General features: G+C 36.8%; 1 protein-coding gene across 4 annotated transcripts in view; it reads right to left on the bottom strand.

Annotated features, from left to right (window-relative positions):
- Window positions 1-25,566, bottom strand: part of BTAF1 (B-TFIID TATA-box binding protein associated factor 1) — a 106,621-nt gene that overhangs the window by 24,060 nt on the left and 56,995 nt on the right. For all 4 annotated transcript variants that reach the window (XM_054436202.1, XM_063669984.1, XM_054436203.2 and 1 more), the window contains 10 exons: window positions 24,568-24,717; window positions 24,129-24,271; window positions 23,593-23,767; window positions 21,946-22,149; window positions 16,775-17,201; window positions 14,072-14,262; window positions 12,519-12,672; window positions 11,717-11,826; window positions 9,795-9,996; window positions 8,634-8,782 (listed from right to left, as the gene is read on the bottom strand). In XM_054436202.1, the coding sequence (XP_054292177.1) occupies window positions 8,634-8,782; window positions 9,795-9,996; window positions 11,717-11,826; window positions 12,519-12,672; window positions 14,072-14,262; window positions 16,775-17,201; window positions 21,946-22,149; window positions 23,593-23,767; window positions 24,129-24,271; window positions 24,568-24,717 (1,905 nt within the window). The remainder of the gene's footprint in view (window positions 1-8,633; window positions 8,783-9,794; window positions 9,997-11,716; window positions 11,827-12,518; window positions 12,673-14,071; window positions 14,263-16,774; window positions 17,202-21,945; window positions 22,150-23,592; window positions 23,768-24,128; window positions 24,272-24,567; window positions 24,718-25,566) is intronic.

The raw sequence follows: 25,566 nt of genomic DNA, 5'->3' as shown, positions 1-25,566 counted from the left end.
ATCAGATAAAATAATATCCACAATTATTTGAGAAGGCTGTCAAAATATTGCTCCTTTTTCTAACTATCTCTGTGAGGCTGGACTTGCTTTATATATCCCTGAGCCAAAACAACATATTGCAACAGACTGAATGGCCAAGCAAACATGAGAATCCAGTGATCTACCATTAAACCAGAAATACTGGCCGGACATGGTGGAGGACTGAGCCCAGGAGTTTGAGACCAGCCTGGGTAACATAGCAAGATCCCATCTCTACAAAAAATTTTTAAAAAATAGCCAGGTGTGGTGACATGGGACTGTAGTCCCAGCTTCTTGGGAGGTTAAGGCAGGAGGATCGCTTGAGTCCAGGAGAAGCTGAGGCTGCAGTGAGCTGTGATTGTGCTGCTGTACTCCAGCCTGGGTGACAGAGTGAAACCCTGTTTCAAGGGGAAAAAAAACCCCAAAAAACAAAAACATAAACCAGACATAAAAAAGATCTGCAATAGTATAAAGCAATGTCACTCTTCTCACTAACACATTGTTTTAGAAAAGTTATTTTCATCAAAAAAGTTAATTATGTTAACATGTAGGTTTGTTATTTAAATGAATTATTTAAAAATTTCCCAGTTTTAGCATCTATTACAGAAAATATAATAAACAACAGCTCTTTGGTGTCTTCAATTTTTAAGAGTGTAACAAGGTCCTGACACAACAATCTATCTGAAAAAAGAAATCAAGAAAACAATTCCATTTACAATAGCAACAAAAAAATAAAATAAGAATAAACGTAAGGAGGTGAAAGATCTATACACTGAAAGCTATAGAACATTAATGAAAGAAACTGCTGGGGACACAAATAAATGGACATAAATACGGAAAATAAATGTTCTTGGACTGGAAGAACTAATATTGTTAAAATGTCCATACTACCCAAAACGATCTATAGATGTGATGCAATCCCTAAATTGCATTGAGGATCCCTAATCCCCAAAATTCCAGTGGCATTTTCTACAGAAATAGAAAAAGCAATCCTAAAACTCATATGGTTCTCTATTATCCCTCTGAATAAGCTTTCTATAAAAACAAACAAAAAAAACTCATGTGGAACCACAAAAACCCCAGATAGCCAAAGCAATCTTGAGCAAAAGGAACAAAGCTGGAGGGATCACACTACCTGATTTCAAAATATACTACAAAGCTATAGTAATCAAAACAGTATGATCTTGGCATAAAAACAGACAAAGACCAATGGAACAGACTAGAGAGCCTAGAAATAAATGCATGCATTTACAGTTAATCTTTGACAAAAGAACACACAAGGGGAAACGACAGCCTCTTCAATAAACAGTGTTGGGAAAACCAGATATTCACATGCAGAAGAATGAAACTGGACCTTTGTATCTTACACCAAGTTCAAAACTCAGGTCACAATCAAAAAATTAAATTTAAGACTGGAAACTATAAAATTACTGGAAAAAAATAAGAAAAAAGCCTTTTTGACACTGGTCTGGACAAATTTTTTGGATATGACTCCAAAAGCACACGAAACAAAATCAAAATACAGGCCAGTCATGGTGGTTCACCCCTGTAATCCCAGCACTTTGGGAGATTGAGGCAGGAGGACTGCTTGAGCCCAGAAGTTTAAGACCAGCCTGGGGTAAACAGAGGGAGATCCCATCTCTACACAAAATAAAGTTAGCTGGGCATGGTGGCACACACCTGTAGTCCCAGCTACTTGGGAGGCTGGGGTGGAAAGATCACTTGAGCCCAGGAGGTCGAGGCTGCAGTGAGCCATGATCATACAACTGTCCTCCAGCCTGGGCAACAGAGTGAGACCTTGTCTCAAAAACAAAAACCCAAAATCAAAACATAGGTTGAGCATCCCAAATCCAAGTATCTAAAACATTGTTATTGCCAGCATGACAAATGAAGGAAATGCTCACTGGTGCATTTCAGATTTCAGATTTTCAGATTAGGGATGCTCAACTGGTAAGTATAATGCAAACATTCAAAAATCTGAAATCTTAAATACTTCTACTCACAAGCATTTCAGATAAAGGATACTAAACATATACAGACAATAGGACTGCATCAAACTAAAAAGCTTTCTGCATAGCACAGGAGACAATCAACGGACTGAAGAGACAACCAACAGAATGGGAAAAATTATTTGCAAACCATAAATCTTGATAAGAGGTTAGTATCTAAAATGTAAAAGGAACTCAACTCAACAGAAAGAAAATAAGATGTAAAAATGGGCAGAGGACCTGAATAGATATTTCTTAAAAAAAAAAAAAATACAATGGCCAACAGATAAATGAAAAAATGCTCAACATAAATCATCAGGGAAATACAAATTAAAACTGGTATGAGATATTACCTCACAACTGTTAGAATAGCTATTATTAAAAAGACAAAACGTGCGGAGGAAGAAGTGGAGAAATGGGAACCCTTGCGTATTGTTGGTGGGAATGTAAATTAGTACAGCATTATGGAAAACAGTATGGATGTTACTCAAAAAATTAAAAATAAAACTACCATATAATCTAGCAATCCCACTTTTGGTTATATATCCAAAAGAAATGAAATCAGTACACTGAAGAGATATCTGTACTTCCATGTTCATTGCAGCATTATTCACAATAGCTGAGATTTGGAATCAACCCAAGTGTTCGTCTATGTGATGAATGGATAAAGAAACTGTAGTGTATCTATATATAATTGGATACTATTCAGCCTCTAAGAAGGAAATTTTGTCATTTGTGACAACATGAATAAACCTGGATGACATTATGCTAAAGGAAACAAGCCAGGCACAGAAAGACAAATATGTGATCTTACTTATATGTGGAAATCTAAAATGTCAAACTCATGGAAGCAGAGTAGAATAGTGGTTACTAGGTGCTTAGTGGGTGGAACGGAGAGGACTGAGGGGAAATGGATAGATGTTGGTTAAAGGGTACAAAGTTTATGTAGAATGAATACATTCTGTAGATCTGTACAGCATGGTGACTACAGTTAATGATAATGTACACTTGAAAGCTGCTAAAAGATTAAAACTTAATTAAATGGGTTTTCATCAAAAAAATGATGACTGTATGAACTAAGATATATTAATTGGTCTGATACATTTCAAAACATCACGTTGGACGCCGTAACTTTTTTTTTTTTTTGAGGTGGAGTCTCACTCTGTCACCCAAGCTGGAGTGCAGTGTCCCCATCTCAGCTCACTGCAACCTCCGCCTCCCAGGTTCAAGCGATTCTCCTGCCTCAGCCTCCTGAGTAGCTGGGATTACAGGTGCTGCCACCACACCCAGCTAACTTTCGTATTTTTAGTAGAGACGGGGTTTCACCAGTTGGTCAGGCTGGTCTTGAACTCCTGACCTCATGATCCGCCCACCTTAGCCTCCCAAAGTGCTGGGATTACAGGCGTGAGCCACCATGCTCGGCCACATTTTTTTATTAATAAAAAATGAAAGACTAAAAAAGTCATGAGACGAAAAAATTTGAGAACTACTGCCCTATGATGTCTCTCAACTTAAGAAATTTAAAATTCTAGAAACAGAATTTCAATTAAATCTAATTAAAATATATATTCCACACAACACTAAAAATAGCATTAGGGCAGTGAGGTATGTAGATTGAGTCTATTTTCAAAGGTTTTGGAATTAACTTTATCTACTAAGAGAAAAACTAACATTTTAGAACATCTAACAATATAATGATAATCATTAAAATAAAGTCTTTCTGCACAATGCTTTACAAATACCAAAATCTTCATATATTTATCCTCATGGAAATTTTAAGAAATGACAAGACATAGGGCCATATAACTAGGTCCATTCCCTAACAGTGAAACCCTAAACCCAAGTGTTACGAATATTGGTTCAGTGCCAGCAACCCCTCTTGAGTGTCCTTCTCACTCCAATGTCCATAAAAATCAGCAAAAGTTACTAACAGTGCAGGGAATTAGAGCCTCTATAAAAATCACTGGTTGATATTCCAAGATTCTTTGACAACATGCATTTCAGAAAAGTAGATGATTTTTTCTATGAAGACTTAACAGAGAGAATCAAAATAAAGAGGAACAGGAATGAACTTACATGACATCATTCTTGTTTCTATTGTTATGTATCTTCAAATTCACTGATATTTTCTTCCACAGTGTCTAACCTGCTATTAATGTAATCCAGTGTGTTTTTATTTATAACTGCATTTTTCATCTCTAGAAGTTCAATTTGGGTCATTCTTATATTTTTCATTGTGCTCTTCATCACACTCATGCTTTCCTCCTCTACCTTGAATATATGGAGTGTGTGTGTGTGTGTGTGTGTGTGTGTGTGTGTGTGTGTATATGTTTTGTTTTTTTTTTTTTTGAGACAGGGTTTCACCATGTTGTCCTGGGTGGTTTCGAACTCCTAAGCTCAAGGAATCCACCTGCCTTGGCCTCCCAAAGTGCTGGTGTTACAAAGGTGAGCCACTGCACTCAGCCTTGGAGTATATTTTAATGTCCTTGTCTATTATCTGGGTCTCTTCAGGGACTGTTTCTGTTGACTGTATTTTCCCCCAGTTACTGGACATATTTTTGGGCGTGGTAATTTTTTGGTGAATGTCAAACATCAGAAGTTTTATGTCGTTGGGTGCTGTATTTTTTTTTAATTATTCCTTTAAATATGTTGAGGCTTTTTTTTCTGGGAAATATTTAGTTTAGTTGAAATTAATTAGATCCCGTTAAGGCTTGCTTTTAAGGTTTATCAAGGAAGATCCAAATCAGCCTTTTGTCAAGGGCTAACTTGGCCCTATTACTGAGGCAATATGCTTCTAAGGACTTGATGCTCAGTATGGTAGAAGGTCTTGTTACTCTTACTCTGCTTAGTGGAAATACAAACTATTCCCAGCCCTGTGTGAGGTCTGGAAATTGCTCCACATACTCCTTTCCACAGTGATTCTTTCCCCAGTCTCAAAGATGTCACAGTACATGCAGATGAATACTCAGCCAAAGGCTTGGGAGAACCCCCCTGTGGACCTCTGGAGCTTTCTCTCTGTGCAGCTACCTCCTGTCTGTGCAGTACCTACCTTCAGGTACTCTGTTTTGCAAATTCTGTCTTAACTCTTCAGCTCAGCAAGACTACTGGGCTTTCTTTGCGTTTCCCTTCTCTGTGCTATGGCTCCAGACAATAAGCTAGGGCACTTCATTTGTTTCGTTTCTCTCATGGTTCACTATCCAGTGCTGCCTGTTGTCCAATGCCTGAAAACCACTGTTTGGTACATTTTGTCTGGTTTTCTAGTTAAGGTAGGAGGATAAATCTGTTGCCTGTTTTTCCATCATGGCCAGAAGCAAAATCCGTATCATGTTCTAGTAATTTTCACAACTATCAAAGTGAGTCTTACTAATCTTTTCTCAATACCTAAAGTTCAAAATCTCTTTTGTCAATCTGTTATCAAGTACTGTTATTTTTCCTTAAGAACAAACAAACCGGGTGGCTCATGCCTGTAATCCCAGCACTTTGAGAGGCTGAGGTGGGCAGATCACCTAAGGTCAGGAGTTCGAGACCAGCCTGGACAACATGGTGAAACCCCATCTCTACTAAAAATACAAAAAATTAGCATGGTGGCCAGCACCTGTAATCCCAGCTACTAGGGAGGCTGAGGCAGGAGAACTGCTTGAACCCAGGAGGCAGAGGTTTGCAGGAGCCAAGATCACACCATTGCACTCCAGCCTGGGTGACAAGAGCAAAACTCCAACTCAAAAAAAAACAAAAAAACAAAAAAACAACCAAGAAAACCCCAAAAGACTACTGCTAAGCATTAGAGTTTAGACCCTTTATCACCTCAAGGTGGATGTGAGCTCTATTTTGGCGCACTTTCAATTCTAATCCATGTTCAAATGGCTATTAAACTGATTTTCCTAAAATACTACTTTCAGCTGTTAGACTAATTTTCCTTAAAAACAAACAAAAACCGTGGTTATCATCTCCTTTGTTTAAAGAACACATAACAGCTTCCCACTGCTCACTTATTCCAAAGCTAAGAACGGGCCAAGGAGACTAAGTACAACCCATTTGGTTTAAAGGTGGGATGAAGATCTCGGAGTTGAAAGAATCTGAGTTAAAATCTAGGAAGCAGAGGATGAAAACAATTCTGGAAATGACACCTAGGTGTTTTGATACTGTGGTCTAGTATCTTTGTTGTTGCAGTGGTAATTTTTTTTCACACTTTTTTTAGTGTGAGGTAAAATATACATGTAGAGAAATAATCTAAGAAACAGTTTAGTAAATTATAAAACAAACCTCTGTACAACCAGATCAAGAAAAATATCCCTGCAGTCACCCTAGAAGATCCCATATGCTCCTTCCCAATCATAACCTTCTCTCTCCTTTCCTCAAGAGGTAATCATTTCACTGACTTTTATAGTAATTTCTTTCTTATTTTTCTTTATACCTTTATCACCAAGTTTCTTTTGCCTGTTTTTGAATTTAATAAAAAAGGAATCCTATGTTAAAGATTCATGAATATTACTGTATGTGTCTGTGGTTCGTCTTCTTGCAGTATAACAGTACACAATTTACATATCTACTATCCATGAATAAGTGGGTGATTTTCAGTTTCAGACTACTATAAATGATGTTATATTCTTCGCCAGGTGTGGTGGCTCACGTCTGTAATCCCAGCACTTTGGGAGGCCGAGGCGGGAGGATCACCTGAGGTTGGGAGTTTAGACCAGCCTGATCAACAAGGAGAAACCCCGTCTCTACTAAAAATACAAAATTAGCAGGGCGCGGTGGCACATGCCTGTAATCCCAGCTACTACGGAGGCTGAGGCAGGAGAATCGCTTGAACCCGGGAGGCAGAGGTTGCAGTGAGCTGAGGTCGCACCATTGCACTCCAGCCTGGTTGCAACAAGAGCAAAACCCCGTCTCAAAAAAAAAAAAAAAAAATTTCTTGAAAATGTGTTGAATTCTCTAGGTGTATACGTAGGATGAATTTTTCAGGTCATTAGGCTGGGTAGCTTCAATTTTACCAGATATAACCAAACTGTTTTTCAAAGAGGCTATCCTATTTATAACTCATTATTTTGCTGGTAGGAATGTCAAATGATACAGTTACTTTGGAAAACGATAAGGCAGTTTTATAAAAAAATTAAACTTACCATATGACCCAGCATTTCATTCTTAAGTATTTACTCAAAAGAAATAAAAACACACATCCACACAAAGACTTACAAATGCAGAGTAGCATTATTCATAATAACTTAATTTTTTTTTTTTTTTTTTGAAAGGAAGTCTCACTTTGTCATCCAGGCTGGAGTGCAGTGGCACCATCTTGGCTCACTGCAACCTCTGTCTCCCAGGTTCAAGCGATTCTCCTGCCTTAGCCTCCTGAGTAGCTGGGATTACAGGTGTGCGCCACCACGCCCCACAAATTTTTGTATTTTTAGTAGAGACGAGGTTTCACCATTTTGTATTTTCAGTTGGTCAGGCTAATCTTGAACTCCTGACCTCAAGTGATCCACCCACTGTGGCCTCCCAAAGTGCTGGGATTACAGGCAGGAGCCACCTCACCCAGCCCATAATAACTATTAATAAAAGCTGGTAACAATCCAAATATCCATCAACTGGTGACAGGATAAACAAAATGTGGTATGTCCATACAATGGAATACTACTCAGCAATAAAAAGGAAGTACTTATACATGTTACAACATGGATGACATGCCATACCTACTATTTCCTGAATTATTCCTGGCTCTTTCTGTGTTTCAAGCCACTTCAGTTTCCTGCATTGGCCACACATTATTTGTGCCCCCATGAATGTACTCCAAAATACTCCAATATGATCCTTCTAGTCTTCTTTTTCATACTCCCACAGAGACCTCATTTGCTTTTTATAGTCTTAATTACCATCTCTCAAATTTATCTTTTGCCTAAACTTTAGCCCACAGTCTACACCTAGATGTTACCAGAAAAACTTAGGAACAATTCTATTTCTAGAAAAGCATTAGTAAATTTTTTTTAGGAATCATAGTGTCTGATTTCTTGTTTTACTTAAATTAAAACTGTGTGTGTTAAAGAAAAAAAGTACCAATTAAAAGCCTAAAAATCTTAATTATTGTAATATAAACATTTTTGAAATAATGCCTTCTTTTTTTAGCCTGACATGTTCTTTAACAAGTGTTACTTTTCTTTCTTTTTTTTTTGAGATAGAGTCTTGCTGTCGCCCAGGATACATACAGTGCAGTGGCACAATCTCGGCTCACTGCAACTTCTGCCTCCAGGTTCCAACAATTCTTGTGCCTCAGCGTCCTGAGTAGCTGAGACTACAGGCAAACACCACCATGCCCAACTAATTGTTTTTTTTTTGTTGGTTTTTTTTTTTGTATTTTTTTAGTAGAGGCAAACACCACCATGCCCAACTAATTGTTTTTTTTTGTTTTATTTTGTTTTGTTTTGTATTTTTTTAGTAGAGACAGGGTTTCACCCATGTTGGCCAGGCTGGTCTCAAACTCCTGACCTCAGATGATCCACCCACCTCAGCCTCAGAAAGTGCTGAGATTACAGGCATGAGCCTTTGTACCTGGCCCTAAAAAGGGGTACAATTATTATGGATCAAGTTATAGAAAACATTATGTCTATAAAGCAAGTATCTTTGACTTACCTCAAGTGGCATGAGTCTAATTAGCGTTGCAAAGCACTGCGTGGCCATGAATCTCACACTGTCTGTCTGATCACTCATTCTTCCCAGTACAGGAACAACTAAAAGGACAATATATGGAACAATACCAACATCTAGTTGTTCCATTACACCTGAGTAAGTGATTAAGGAAATTTTGAAATGGTTCCAAGACAGATGTTTTCACAAACAAATTGATACTAAGATTTTAACTTTTTAAAAGGCTCATCATTTTCTCATCTGTATTATGAGGGAAGAGACTGACCCTCCAGGTCTATGATTCAATTAATAAAAGTATCTGCCCATTTTGTTGCTCCTTGGAAAATATTATGTAACTTTCTCATGATTAGGAATATAAAATTATGTTTTTCTTCTGAGGAAGGCCGGAGGAAGCTTTTTTTCATAGAGAAATTGCTGCGTCTGGAATTCCAACGTCAAAATAAAATAAGTCACATTGTAAGTAAAGGAATACAACTGAGTGTCACTCAAAGATTAATTCCAAATTTCCCACCAGGATCTTGACAATCACCAGCAGGATATAGTGAGCCTAGTAAGCGCAGTTCTCCTGTAATCTTCAGTATTTTTGAACCAGAGTTTCTACTGATTTGATCTTCATCCATCTTTTGTGCTCTGTGAAATATCTTTCAGATACTTTGAGTTAAAGAATGTTAGCTGCTGCCATACCCTTAGCAAAGGGCTTGCCTGTATATTTCTAATTATCTAGTATAATTTGGTCATTTGTAAACCCAAGTAATGAACAAACTTTAAAAATATAAAATGTTTATAACATAGGGACCACCTATAGAATACCTGATTAATAAGACACTGATAATAAAAAAATCACTTACTAGACATATAGTTCATAAAGTACATAAAACTATTTTGCTTATTAAAAAGATGTTTTAAAATTAATAGCAATTTTCCAAACTTTCCACAAGAAAATTTTTATCATAAAATGCAAATCAGTTTGTAACACATTTGTAATAAAATACAAAAATATTTCAAAACAAGATGTAAAAAGAATAGGTATTTTTTGGAACAAGGCAGGTTATTTATGTGCATATTAGAATACATCAATTTCATTTTACTTATCCTTAAGTGAAATGAATATAATTCCTGAACAGTTTGTCAAATAAAAAAGGATACAGGCAAGTGCTTCAATTGCACCCTCTTGTTTGACACTGTCATCAATTGCTCCCAGCCACGGAAGAACCTTCTCCAAAAAAATATTCATTGTTTCCATGGTAGCTATTTTGCTCATGACACCTACACAACGAGCAGCCATGTGCCTCACTGCAGTACTGGGGTATTGAAGGCACATATAAAGATGTGGCAAATGCTGGACCAACTAAAAACAAAAAGTTAATGGCAATTAGAATTCTTATTAGGAAATACTGTTTAATATGTAACTATAATAGCCCATACTCAGGAAAGTTTTCAATATTCTAAGTGACTCTAAAAATATCTCCAAACACTTCAAAACATTACTGCCAAAACATTCTCAATAGAAAACTAATCCAAATACAAATTAATGTATTACAACTCTTTCAAAAAGAAGGGAAAAAAAGGTATAGAACCTCTCCTCTGCTCATATCCTCTCTTAGGCATACAGGAACACTCAATTCTTTCCAAAATTAACAGGAAACAAACCAAAAAGTACTTGGCAAGATTCTCCTACTGAAGCTGAAAAACAGCACCACACATCACCAGCTCCCTCCAAATTTGGTAGCACTAATTTAGGTTTAGGTACATAATTTTTATTCAGTGGCTTGAGTGTTCCTGATTTTATTCTAGCACCATACTTTGGTAGGTATCTTCCACTGTAGCTTCCTGTCTTACCATAGGTGTTATAATCACAACAGCATCACAACAGCACCTTATTATTAAACGTCTGCTACAAGGAACACCAGAATTAATGCTGATGAGAGCCAGGTATCTGTTCAACAGTTTGATGAGGCTTACAGTTCAGCTGAATGCATGTTGCTAATTATGGAGATTAAGAGCATACAGATGGACTCTACTTTTCTTTTTTTTTTTTTTTTTTGAGACTGAGTCTCACTGTCGCCTAGGCTGGAGTGCAGTGGCACGATCTTGGCTCACTGCAACCTCTGCCTCCCGGGTTCCAGTGATTCTCCTGCCTCAGCCTCCCGAGTAGCTGGGACTACAGGCATGTCCCACCATGCCCGGCTAATTTTTGTATTTTTAGTAGAGATGGGGTTTCACCATATTGGCCAGGCTGGTCTTGAACTCCTGACCTCGTGATTCACCCACCTCGGCCTCCCAAAGTGCTGGGATTACAGGCATGAGCCACCACACCTGGCCTACTTTTCTTTACTAACAGTAAATCAGCAAAACTTTTAACAAGTAAAAGGATATACTTTATTACTATGTACAAAAAAAAAATCCATTCTTCTCCACCCTCTCACAGATTCTCCCTTTTGTGTTAAATAACAATAGAGAACTGGGCTAATACCCTTCAAAATGGGGTAAATTGCAGAGAGCTTCCTATTGCAGAGATATGAAAAGAATAATATTCTCTTACGAAAAAAACCAGATAATTCTCTATTTTCCTCCTCCCTCTGTCCTAATTCTTTTGTAAGAAACATTTTAATAGTTTAAAAAAAAATCCCAAACCAGTGTTCTATCTTTGCCACTGACCAGCTTCACCTTAGGCATGTGACTCCCTTCACCTTTGTACTTATCTAGGAAACAGATTTCATTATGTATGCTTTTCCTTTCTTGGAGCTGTATTATTAGGATCATCTGGATGAACAGGGCTGCAGTTTTCTTTCCTATTTACATCTGGCTCCTGTGCCATCAGAGTCCCTTCCTCAATGCCCCCACATTCTAAGCTTCCAGGTTGGGTTTTCTATCAAATTCAAGCAGCCTGGTCTACATCAAAACCCACAGGAGTTGCACTGTTAGTAAAGGAGGAATCTAGTCATACCACAGCAAAGAAAAATGCAATTACTAAGGATGACATCAAAGTTGTACCTTTCAAACCTTAAGACTTTAATAAGACCACTTGTTTTATTTGAAGAAATATTACACTTGCATTAGTTAGTTACCAAGGGATGAAGCTCAGAATCCATTGAAGCTGCTGCTGTTTCAAAAACTTGCAGAGAATTCACCAATTCTTGAGCAGGGCTATCGCCCTTATCCAGGAGGGATTTTCCATCTGTTAAAATATATTGTCTGTATTATCTGGCAAATAATTTTTCAAAATCTAGAGCACACAAAAACTTTTAGCACTTTTTCAGCTAGCATAGGAGAGTCAATTTTGCTTCTTAGTGTTAAAATTAAATGCCATGACCTTAATTTAAGTGCTGGGGTACTACATGTAGAGCAACCAAAGAACTTAAACATAGTGATCCATTTCAAGTATCTCTTTAAAAACAATTTTTTTTTTTTTTTTTTTGAGACAGAGTCTTGCTCTGTCATCCAGGCTGCAGTGCAGTGGCATAATCTCGGCTCACTGCAACCTCCACCCCCAGGGTTCAAGCAATCCTCCTGCCTCAGCCTCCAGAGTAGGTGGGACTACACACCCAGCTAATTTTTGTATTTTTATTAGAGATGGGGTTTTGCCATGTTGGCCAGGTTGTTCTCAAACTCCTGACCTCAAGTGATCCGCCTACCTGGGCCTCCCAAAGTGCTGGGATTACAGGCATGAGCCACTGCACCCAACCCAAATATCTCTTTTTTAAAATAAAGGTGTGTGTTTTTTTTAAACCAAGTTTCCATTTTAAAACTTACCAGCTGGTCTGGAATAAATAGGTAGAGGCATAGAGGCATTTTTATTTTATAAGGATATATTTAATTAATAGACATTAAAATTTGTTAAAAACTGGGCTCATAAAAATATGTGTATACCAAAATTATTTATGTCGATTGTATTCCTCAATGGGCCAACCATAGCATCCCAGAGATGTGGCAACTTCACTGCCATTTCACCACCAAAATGCTTTACTATAGTTGTCAAAGCAAATTCAGCTCCTCTCCGTTGTACCAGGTAAGGCTTCTGGGCCTTAAAATTAAATGTTAGATAAAAACAGAATTTCAGAAAAAATCATAATACATTTAAAATTTTAACAAGAGAATTTAAAAGTCACCATCTAAGAATTCATAATGTTATCATTAACCAAGTAAGCAATTATTAGACATGTTTGTCTCAATTATAAACATTTCTCAATAATTAAATTTACAGGGGCCTACAACACCTAACTAGATTTTTGTGTCCAAAGTAAAACACTTTTTTGGGGTTGAGGATAAGGAACAGATGGATATGTGCTGTTTCTAGAGATAGTCCTAAGTGACTTTTTTTTTCCTCCTTCTCTCTACCCCAAAGAAACTTGTCAGCTAGAGAGAAGATAGATGAAATGATGTGTCCTTATTTATATTCACTTAAGGGATAGTACAAGATCATCTGTTTAAGCTAACCCCAAGATTAATAATTCTTATTCAGCAGTAATTTCAGTCCATAAATCTGTCCCCCCAAAAAGATATTAATATAATTTTAAAAATTATGTTTAATTGGAGGAATAACTATGCAAACTATAGAGATATAAATATCAAAATCACAGTAAAATTTTTATTACAATTATTATAGGGAAATATTGTCAATGAAAAAGACTTTACAGAATGTTTTAAGGGAAATATAGATAATAAGCTGTTGATTTTAAAAAGAAACTTAAAAGGGGTCTATATTTTACAGAAACATGTCTTTTAGTATTGATGGTTTACTGCTGAGCCGAGGTAAACTCCTACGCCTTGCATTCCAAAGAACTAACTAGAGCATTCATTCTATTGCTAATAATGTGACTGTGAGATTTTCAAAACAAAACACTTTTTAAAAACCACCGGTTGTTAAGACTGTACGGTGTAACAGGTGGGCCAATGGGAGATAATGGAAAGCCTGAATAGACCCTCACACATATGAAGCACGATATATAACAGAGGTGCCATTATAAATCAGAGAGGAAAGGATTCAATAGTGGGATAACTGGCTGTTCATATGAAAAATAAATTTAGAACCCTACCTCACACTAAGCATTTAATAAATATCAAATTGACTAAAAGTCAGGTGGGTAGCAATTATATGACATTTGTGCATTGAAAGGACAGAGAAAAGTTAGCTTTCACTATTATTGAGCACCTTCTCTACAGTCACTGCTGTAGGACTGAATTAGTTTACAAGGCTGTCTTGCCTAGGAAGATAAAAGTTAAGCTGGTAAAAATTACAAGAGGCATGAGAAATTTGAAGTTTGCTGTTTTTCTGGATCATATTTTTGGAGTACTCCAAAAATTAATCCCAGTTCTTTCACTTAAAAACAGTTCTGGAAGCTAATACAACTTAGTTCTCAATTTGTAAGCCAGATATTTGTTTAAAAATCAAAGCATTCAAAAAAAAAAAAAAAACTATTTACCTCATCAAGTTCAACAAGAATATTCCCACTACTTCCTGCAGGAAGATCTGCTATTTGAGCTTTTACTGCTTTGGGGGTAGGACCTCGCCTACTTGTGATAGCAAAGGCAGCTTTCTGGTGCCTGTAGAGTGTAATTATACCTCTGTGCTTGGTGACAGTATGGTGCATTCCATCTTTTTCTGAGGTGGATCCTAATAAGAAAAAAGTTAAATAACCTTTTAATCATAATATTGGTGATACCAAATGTTTTCGGCTCCATAAGAGATAAAACATTTTTAAACTATGTCTTTTAGGCCTCAACTTTTATAGGCCAATGACATTTTCCTTAGACAATGAAATGGCAATAAAATAGTCTATTTGCATAGGATTTATACCTAATACAATCCAGGTTGCAGAGCCATCTGAACAATGAGAAACAGCACATGAAAAAATTATTGTGACTTCAGTTAATGTGTGTGTTTGTATGTGTATACATATAAGTGTATACATATATATACACATATATATATAATATTTTTTTTCTGAGACAGGGTCTTGCTCTGTTGCCCAGGCTGGAGTGCAGTACCACAGTCTCAGTTCACTGCAACCTCCACCTCCTGGGCTCAAGAGATCCAATCCTCCCACCTCAGCCTCCTGAGGAGCTAGGACTACAGGCACACACCACCACACCCAGCTAATTTTATATTTTTTGAAGAGATGGGGTTTCACCATGTTGCCCAGGCTGGTCTCAAACTCCTGAGCTCATTCCATCTGCCCGTCTCGGCCTCCCAAAATGTTGGGATTATAGGCATGAGCCACCATGCCCAGCCTATTAATTTTTTGTTGTTATTTTTGAGATGGAGTCTCACTCTGTCACCTAGGCTGGGGTGCAGTGGTGCAATCTTGGCTCACTGCAACCTCCGCTTCCCAGGTTCAACGGAATCTCATGCCTCAGCCTCCTGAGTAGCTAGGATTACAGAAGCGGCACCACCACGTCCAGATAATTTTTATATATATATATATTTATATTTATATTTATATATTTTTTTGAGACAGAGTCTTGCCCTGTCGCCCAGGCTGGAGTGCAGCAGTGCGATCTTGGCTCACTGCAAGCTCAGCCTCCCAGGTTCACGCCAGTCTCCTGCCTCAGCCTCCTGAGTAGCTGGGACTACAGGTGCCCGCCACCACGCCCAGCTGATTTTTTATATTTTTAGTAGAGACGGGGTTTCACCGTGCTAGTCAGGATGGTCTCGAACTTCTGACCTCGTGATCCACCCGCCTCAGCCTCCCAAAGTGCTGGGATTACAGGCGTGAGCCACCGTGCCCGGCCTAATTTTTATATATTTTTGTAGTAGACATGGGGTTTCACCATGTTGGCCAGCCTGGTCTTGAACTCCTGGCCTCAAGTTATCTGCTCACCTCGACTTCCTAAAGTGCTGGGATTACAGGCATGAGCCACTGCCTGGTCCCTGGCCTATTAATTAATTAATTAATTTTTTTTTTTTTTTTTTGAGACAGAGTTTCCACTCTTGTTGCCCAGGCTGGAATACAATGGCACGATCTCAGCTCACCGCAACCTCCGCCTCCCAGGTTGAGGCCATTCTCCTGCCTCAGCCTCCCGAGTAGCTGGGATACAGGCATGCACCACCATGCCCAGCTAATTTTATATTTTTAGTTGAGATGGGATTTCTCCATTTTGGTCAGGCTGGTCTTGAACTCCCGACCTCATGTGATCCGCCCGCCTCGGCCTCCCAAAGTGCTGGGATTACAGGCGTGAGCCGCCATGCCCGGCCTGGCCTATTACTTTTTAAAAAATTATTGTGCCTAAGTATAATGAGAAACATTAAAAAATATCTCAAGCAAGTTCTCTCTAAAAGCAGTCACCATGAATTCAAAAACAAAATTGGTCACTGCAAAATAATGCTGCCTTACATAGCAATAGACCATGGGGGTAAGAGGGGGGCGAATGACCCCATTGTATTTTTAAGATGTTAATATTCAAAATGTCCACCTTTCTTCTTCTAGTTCATTCACATATTTTTCAAGATCTATGCTGCACCAAAGCTGTAAGTCTACTACATTTCAAATAATTTGTTTTTGCAAAACCTTGTTAACAATCACACATACAAAAAGCACATAGGACTGAGTCATATGAATAAAACACTGGTCTTTAAAGACCTGCCTACAGAGGGCAGTTCTCATTTTCCATATAAATTCTCCAAGTGAAAACAAAAAAGTTGGTTAAGTATTATTTACTAAAAGTACTAAAAGTTCACTAATCTCATAAAACATGCACTAAATTAGGGAAACGAGAGATTTTATAATTACTTTTTCAGTCAATAGGGTTGCTCCTTTGGTTAAGGAAAAAAAAATTCATTAAATAACATTTGATACAATTACCTTTTCTAGCTTGATACAGTAAACCATATAATGATGGTTTTGAAGGCAAAGGTAAGGGTGAACACCTGTCTTACAGATTTCAGTTACCTTATATCAGCTATCAGATCTTCCATGAATGGCTTTTTGGAACTTAAAGGGTTGTGACTGATAAGTATTACGTGCAAATTCATGTAACAAAGAGTTTTGTTACAATCAAGCCTTTTCTCTCAGAATGGGAAAAAACACTAACATGAACTGGATTTGTGCTTAAATTATACCCATAAGTAAACAAAAACAAATTTAAAAGGTTATTTCTCTACCCCAAATAAAAGTTTAGGTATATACCTTTAGAATTTTCCTGGCCACTTTGTGTTGGTACTGGACATGTGACACAAGGAGTTAGATATGGGTCCACACAAAGTGAGCTACAGAGGTTTTTAATAATTTTTGAATTGGGACAGGGCGTCCTTGTTGTGCACTGCTGAAGGAGTTTAGCTATGCACTGAGCTGCATAGTTTTGCACTAGTGTATTCTCTTCTTTTTTAATTGTCTCCATTAATGGTTTTATGATAGGATTTAATTTCTCCGGAAGCTGCTGCAAGCTCACAACTGCACAGGCAGCAAAAGTATGCACTCTCAACTGCAACACTTGCCACTCCTGGTTGGTCTCTGTAACTGTCATTTGGACCTGCTGTCGTTTACTATCTAACTGTTGTAACACTTGAGGATTTAAATCGAAAGATGATGTGGCTTCATTAAAAACAGTAGTGACCTATTAAAAAAAAAGAAATTAAAAATCATTAATCATATCAACCCCAAATAGATTGTAAGCTCCTAAAGGGTAGACAGCAAGCTGTTTCAATTTTGGTTTCCACAATATGTAATATTGTTTTAGTACTCAGTAAACTAATGTCTAAAACTTCCCAACTAAATTTTATTTTAATCTGACTAAAATTTAACATTAGCATTATATTCTTTAAGAAAGACATTCTCTTGAGAAGAATAAAATTACCTAACCTTTAAATATGTCTAATGACTTTGAGGAAAATCACATTTAACACCCACAGAATACTTTGGTGAAACAAGAAAGCTACAGGCAAATATAAACTAACTGTTCATGAGGGAATTCCAAAACTCACAAACTTCTTTTTGGGAAAAACATTCTTTTCAACTCTAAAACTCACGAAAACTTAGAGTGGCTGTTTACTAAGTGGCTAAGAGTTGCTAACTGAATCATTCTCATTCTTTCTTTAACCTCCCTTCTGGTGGGAATGCCCAGGCAATGGAAGAAGGAAAAGAAACAAAACAAAACAGAACAGAACAAAATGGTGTGGTTATCATTCACTTAATTAACAAGAGCTATCTAAGGTTACAGGACTATTGTACCAGACTACTTTACAAGCCCCATTAAAAGACTGTTCAGTCAGTCTTTTTTTAACAACTTTATTCAGATATAATTTGCATACCATAAAAACTACCCATTTGAAATGTACAATGTATACGATTTATTTGAAACAGGGTTACAATGCCAAAAGTTTAAAAACATTGTCCTAAATCCACTATGCTCATGTCACTTTTCAATGACTGTAGACAACTGAGGAAAAGCCTCAGTTACCCCCAAATTAATTCAATCATTCAACCAATATTTATTAAAAGATAAATAAGACATAATGTCTTAATATGCTCAAAAAATGCAGAGACTAATGTGGGAGATATATAAATAAAGAATTAAGAAAATGTAACATATTACTGAGATAAGTGCAAGTTGCTGTGGGAATACAGAGCACTGCTTAATCCTTCTTAGAAGAAGAGATTAGTGGGAGACTTGCCAGAGGAGGATAACACTTATGCTTGGTTTTTAAACAATAGGCCAATCAGGGATTATAGGGACATCTTGGCAAACAAAGTGAGGTAGGGAGTGGAAAACAGGACACTGCCCATGGAATTGAAGTTTATCATAGCTTGAGCGCGACACACAGAAAAAGAGATGAACTCTGGATGAGCACAGAGGGTTAGGGATGGGGAATTCCTGGCAAAGGAAATAGAAGCTCAGGCCCAGAAGTGAGAATGAGGAGAAGTGAGTGAGTGTAGCGTACTTCCGCAAGAAGAAAGCTAACTGGGCGTGAGTGGAGAAAGTTTGAGAAATAATGAGGAGATAAGAAATAGAGAATTTAGAAGAAGGTGATGAAAAGAAGAAAGATAAAAATGAAAAAGCAAGGAAAAGGAAAATAACGTTTTTAAGCAGGAGAGGGATGTTCAGGGTGGCACAAAAAGAGCATTGCTAGTCTAGCACAGCGTGCAGAATGAAATGGACCAGAGGCTGCCTGGAGCCCTAGAGATGAGTCAGGACCTAGATATGAAGTACTAAGATCTGACTGGGCTCTGATAATGGAAATAGAGAAGAGATTAAACACGAGACTTTCTTTTTTTTTTTTTTTTTTTGAGGCTGAGTCTCACTCTGTCACCCAGGCTGGAGCACAGTGGCGTGATCTTGGTTCACTGCAAGCTCCGCTTCCTGGGTTCACGCCATTCTCCTGCTTCAGCCTCCCAAGTAGCTGGGACTACAGGCACCCACCACCACGCCCGGCTAATTTTTTGTATTTTTAGTAGAGATGGGGTTTCACCGTGTTAGCCAGGATGGTCTCGATCTCCTGACCTCATGATCCACCTGCCTCAGCCTCCCAAAGTGCTGGGATTACAGGCGTGAGCCACTGCGCCTGGCCTAAACACATGAGACTTTCTGAAAGAAAATGCTGACAAGATTTGTGACTGGAATAAAAAGAGTATCTTCGTCAAAAAAAAAAAAAAAAAAGCCAGTTTTTGTTGTGTTCAGTGTGAAGTGACAGTGAGATATTTAAGTAAAAATGCCTAAAAGAAGAATGTAAGAAAGACTGAGAGTAGATAGCACACAGTACATGGGTAGGAACTAAATCATGAGAATGGTGCAAGAGACAAAGATCGCAGGGAAATGTCTATATTTGGCAGGTAACAGGAAAACAGGGATTCAGTGAAAGATACAAAAGGCTCCTTTGAAAACTGTCCTTCCCTCAAGTCTCTTCAAGAAAAAAAGAAAAAAAGTCTCTCCCAGAGATTCTTATATTTATGCTTATCTTCTAGCCCAAGTCAAAACAACTGAAGAGTAAAAGATCTGAAGAAGCAAATCTTAAAGAAGGGGCCATCTGATGAGCTTAAAAAAGCAAAGTTCCCAGAAATAGTAGGCAGGGAACTCAGACTATAAAGAAAATTTGAGATTTAATTCCAGACAGGCAAAAAAGTAGGGAGAGGAGACAAAAAGGAAAACTTACAGAATAACAACAATTGGGAAAATAACTTTATAAAAGAAGAGAACCCAGGGGGAAAAAAACAGCAATTTTAGCTTTCTCTCCAAAAGTGACAACAAAAAAATTCAACTATATTATTTTTCAGCTAGAAATGGGGATAAGAAATGAAGATTACTATTTTCATGGGGACCAACACAAATGAAGTGGCTCAATTTCTGAACCTATAACTCAAAAAAGGAAGAACTCATATATACTACACCTAACCTCATGCACTAAGTACAAAGCTGCTGTAATGAAGCATGGATGCTGGCATAAGGAAAGACAAATAGATTGAACAAATGGCCCAGATACACAGCATACTTATATAACTTCAGTTGGTTTTTGACAAAGGTGCCAGAACAATCCAATAGGGAAATGAAAGTATTTTCAATAAATAATGCTGGAAAAATTAGATATCTGTAAGAAAAACAAACCTCAACCTCTACTCCATACTATACACAAACATTAATTCCAAATGAATGATAAATCATAAAAACTAAATGACAAAACTTCAAAAGAAAACATATGTGAATACCTTTGCCACTTGGAAAGTTAAAAAAAAAAAAAAAAAAAAAAAGATTACTGAAGTCACAGAACATAATAGCCATGAAAGAAAACAACTGATAAATTAGAATTCACCAAAATTTAAAATATCTGCTCATCCAAAGACAGCATTAAGAGAATCAAAAGGCAAGCCACTCAATGCCAGAAAACATTCAGAAAGCATCTATTTGACAAAGGATTGGAATCCAGGATACATAAAGAACTCCCACAACTCAATAACAAACAACCAACCTAATTCAAAGTAGACAAGATTTTGAAAAGATATTTCAGAAAGGAAAATATACAAATGATCAATAAAAAATCAGAAAGTATTCAACATATTAGTCATCAAGGAAATGGAAATTAAAACCACAATAACACTATCACACAATCACTAAAAGAACTGACCACATCAAATATTGATGATGTGAAGTAACCAGAACTCTCACATACTGATGGTCAGAGAGTAAAATGATACAATCTCTTTGGGGAAAAGTCTGTAGTTTTTTCTAAAACTAAACCTACACCTAACTTATGATTTAGCAATTCCACTCCTACATATTTACCCAAGAAAAATGAAAGGAGATGTCCACAAAGACTTGCAGAAGAACGTTTATAGCGACTTTTTTCACAACAGACAAAAAGTGGTAACAGCCCAAGTGTCCATAAATGGGAGAATGGCTTAAACTAGTTGTGGTATAATAATACAATGAAATAAAACCCAAGCAATAAAAAAAATAAGTTATTGATATATACATAACACAGATTAGTTTCAAAAATACCATTCTAAGAAAAATCCTTAAACCAAAGAGCACAGTGTATGATTCCATTTACATGAAATTCTAGAACAGGCAAAAGTAATGTATCTTCAGGGGAGAGAATTAGAATAATGGTTACTTGGTGGCAGGGAGAGGCAGAGATTACTAGGAAGTGGTGATGATAATGTTCTGTATCTTGACAGTGGTTCAGGTTTCACAGGCATACGTATCTGTCAAAATTCACCAAATGGTCCACCTAAGATTTGTGTGCTTTAGCACATAAATTTTGCCTCAGAACAGCAAAAAATCATAAACAAATACTGAATTTTAGTTAATTATATAAAATGCTGAAGTATACTGATATCTGAAACTTACTTAGAAATGCATTAAAAAAAACTGCCCTGGATGGACTCATGGTTGGATAGAGGGGTAGGTAGGTGAATACATATGTGATAAAGTAAATTTGGTAAAATGTTAACTATAAAGTCTAGCTGTTAAGTATGAGTGTTATGTAATTTCATCACTTTTTCTATACGTTTGAATATTTTCATTATAGGCTGAGAGCAGGAAGAAGTACTCAGGAACTTGTAGAAGCAGTTTTTTCTATACTCTGCAGTGTTAAGCAAAACTGAAATGACAAAATATAATAGCTTTTTCTAATAAAGGTGCATTGATTTATCAGAATTTTGGTTTAAAAAAAAATCCTTTGTTATTCTCTTATTTCAAGAAAAGCCTATACAATGAAATAACCTTTCTCAAGGGTAGAGATGACAGGCTACCAAGCCACATACAGACTCAACAAATTAATGTGTTTTTGTGATAAACATGTCATGACAAATTTCTAACCTATATTTCATGTTCTATCTATAATTAAGAAAGTTATTTCTTTACTCACCAAGTCACTAGCTTGATCTATTGTTAAAACATTGTTGTTTACACGATTACCAACTTCAATATGTACATCAGCTAATGATGATATAAGTTGTTTACATTCATTCTGCATTCGTGTGAATGGAACGGCAATTTCGTCATAATATAAATGTTCTGAAAGGATATCAAGTAAACGTGGCTGCACAGCTAAGGTAACAGCTTTACACTCCTAAAATACAACAGACAACAAATAGGGTAACTATATGAACATTAACTTTATAGATACAGAAATCGTCATTTGCAGACTACCAAGTTCTAAATCCTTACTTATACTCAATCTATATTCTGTTACTTCTCCAAACAACAGTTAATTGCACAGAAAAAAAGGTATTACATCCAAATTATTGTAAAATTTTAACATGAATGACTACAGAACATGCACATGGAACTATTACAATTTCATTTTCTACCTATCCAAAGTTTACATGTGTATATATATCACAGATTTTAAAGTGTATTATGGTAAAAAAAAAAAAAAAAAAAATCAGTCAGAAAAGAAATCAAGCACTAATTAAAAATGTTATTTAAAAACTCATTATTAGATAACAGTTGAACCCTAAGCTTCACATGCCATACTGTAAAAGTGGATATAAATTTTAAAAGCTACTTACCTACCCCCAAATTTAACTAACCCTTCCCCCTCTCTCTGGTTGTTGCCTGCCCCAAACCAAGGGGAAATGGCCTCAGTGGTGAGCCATGAGGGGTTCTGTGGGATCTGGGTGATCAGCCTGGGCTTCACAGAGTAAGTCCATGAAGCTCTGTGAGTGTCCAGAAACCGAACTGTCAGCACTTGCTGCTAAGTCTGAGAGGCACAAAAACAGCATCACTGCCTCTCCAGCACACCAACTCCTGCCTAAAAACAGATGAGCTTTGCTTCTTTCCAGAGGCCAAGCAGGGGTGTCAGTTGCAATGGAGCATGGCTCAATTACTTTTAGATACAGCTTTGACAAACTGCTAAGAGGCAGTAACAAGTAACTCTCACAGCAAGTGCGGACAGTTAAATTTCCAGAATTCCAGTCAATGGAATAAACAAAGCCAGTAGAAAGTTTCTTTGATTTATAGAAGTATGTCTTATACATAATCATACATCTTCCTAGAAGTTAAAGGTTAAAGAGGCTGGAAGGGAATGGTTTATTTGGAAACATGAAGATTTTGGTTTAAATACAGAGATGTTATTCTTCCTGTGACCAAAAATTCTGCCTTTGCTACTACCCACACAGATGGATCTCTAATACTCAAAGCCTCATCCTTTGTAGTTTTCAGTGATACCTGAGTGACATATGGAGGAATGGATGACTAATAGTTTCTGCACTACTTTCACATATACACGGTTTTTAATAGGGACATTTCTTAACAGACTGTACAGTCAACAGCAAATATTAAGTATGAGCATAACTAGTAGCTGGAAGTACAAGTAGGAGTTCTAAGACAAAAGTCCAGAGTTAAAAGTAAATGGGAGAGAAATAATGTTCAATATAATTTGGACACTTTTCTATATCTCTTCGATTTTTATACATCGAAAATTTTCACTTTTCTGTTGTAAATAATCCTAACAGCTAATGGAAATTGGTTTACTTAATTTGTCTTTATTACTTTTGGGGCAAAATCTTACCTTTTGTAAAGCAGCCCATTCACAGATTACCAAAGCTACGCTAATCCTCTGTAAAGCAGACTTGGAGTTCAAATGGAAGAGTAGTAACTGGCCCAGGGATTCAGCTGGTTTAATTTCTTGAGTTACCACATTTACACCTGGATCACAAATACAGCAACAAAGTGCTCCTAACAACCTAAGAGAGAGAAAAAGGAAGTTACTATAAGAAATTACTTGAAGTAAAGTTTCCCCATACTTCGGGAAATTATTTCAATTTCCTATAATTACTTGAAGCAAAATTTGGCTTTTTGAAGCCATAACTTTTCCCACAGAAGGTATAATGACTATCTTGTCTTCATGAGAAGATATAAATCCTATTTTAAAGCTTTAAAATAATGAGAAGTATTTGCTTACTCTAATTTTTCCTTAGCCTATAATTAGTGTGATGAACGAAGGAAGGATTGATGGAAACAGCAGAGGAATCTTCTGTTGGTTAAATAACCTTTGAAAGCCAGACTTGTAAATGTATGACTACGTGACACTTAATGTACACTCACTTGGCTGCCATCATTCTGGCCCGCATAACTACAAAATCCCTGGTGGCCGGGTCTTCCATGATGGTGTCGGCACCTGCAATATACTCCTGAAGTACTTCTTTATTCTGGCTTTGGCCTTGGCGCACCTTACCACCTGTTTTTTCCTACAGAGGGAGGGAAAAAAAAAACCAATAAAGATTAATCACTAAAACTGAATAGGCAACAACAAAAATATGATATTTTAAAAATAATCCCAGTAAAATACAGTTCTTTTCACAAAATTTTAATGGATAAACATTACTATTCATTTTGTCAGGGTCCTAATAAAATAACGGTTTCTCCTTACTTATGTTAATTAAATCACACTTATAACAAGGCAATACAGATTTTTTAAAATATGGTTACTGTATTAATAATTAGATGATGAACACACAAATACATTATGTCCCTCTACACTTACCTTGGCTCTAGCTTTTACTTCTAGCAACATATTTAAATCGATAGGTAAATGAGAAGGCTGCATCATCAAGCAAAGCCAAGCACCCATCCATGGGCAAGCAGCTGCTACCACATACTGAACTGAAGCCTTACTCAACAGTTCCATCCAAACCTGCAGGGTAAAAGGGGGACATGAAAGTGAATTTTTTCTAATAAAAATAACAAACTCTAACACTTACCTTTAGGAATACTGAGGTTTTTTTAAGTAGGAAATAGCACAGAGATTAATTGAGAAATTCAACATACAGGCTTATTTTGAAATATAGTACTGTTTTCTAATAGGTTTGTGCACTAAAAAAAAGTAATGCAAAGGAAAGTTTTTTTTAAAAAAAAGAACACAATTCTCTTTTAAAAAAAAAAAAACATGCCTATAAAAGTAATACAAAACTGTCAAAATCTCAGTAAGTCACTGAAATAAATCCTTTGCATATATCATAAGACTCAATATTAATGCAGTCCTATATTCAATACACACTTAAAAATAGCTCCTAATATTCTCTGCTCTCAGAGGTAGTAATAACCTAGTATAAATTTAAAACAGTATAAGTTTTGATTCATGATCTTACTTAATAAGGATAAGGTACCTTTCCTGATGCCTAACATTTAATGGGCTAGGACTAGCCTATGGCAAGATCACCACTGTTAATCCAAGGCTGTTAACAATGAGTCACTTTAGAGGCCAACTCAAGAGTAATTTAACAGATTATAAAGGTACAAAAGTGCCATTTCCCCCCATAAATGCTATTAAATATATCAAACGGCTCCTCCTTTAATGATTCTAACACATATGATCACTCTTTCTATGTAGGGAAAAAAGTACAAGTTTCAACAATAATTAGACTCTATATTACCAATAAATCCTAAAAGGTACTTTGCAGGATCTATAAGCATACTGATAAACAGCAAGATGAGGGCTAGAAAAAAGCAATCTTTTCCACATTTCATTTTCTGTATTGAGGCT

This window comes from Pongo pygmaeus, chromosome 8 (assembly GCF_028885625.2).
Source record: "Pongo pygmaeus isolate AG05252 chromosome 8, NHGRI_mPonPyg2-v2.0_pri, whole genome shotgun sequence".
NCBI classification, from domain to species: domain Eukaryota; kingdom Metazoa; phylum Chordata; class Mammalia; order Primates; family Hominidae; genus Pongo; species Pongo pygmaeus.
The sequence above is the reverse complement of the archived record's forward strand: the minus strand, read 5'-3'. Positions and strand labels throughout refer to the sequence as shown.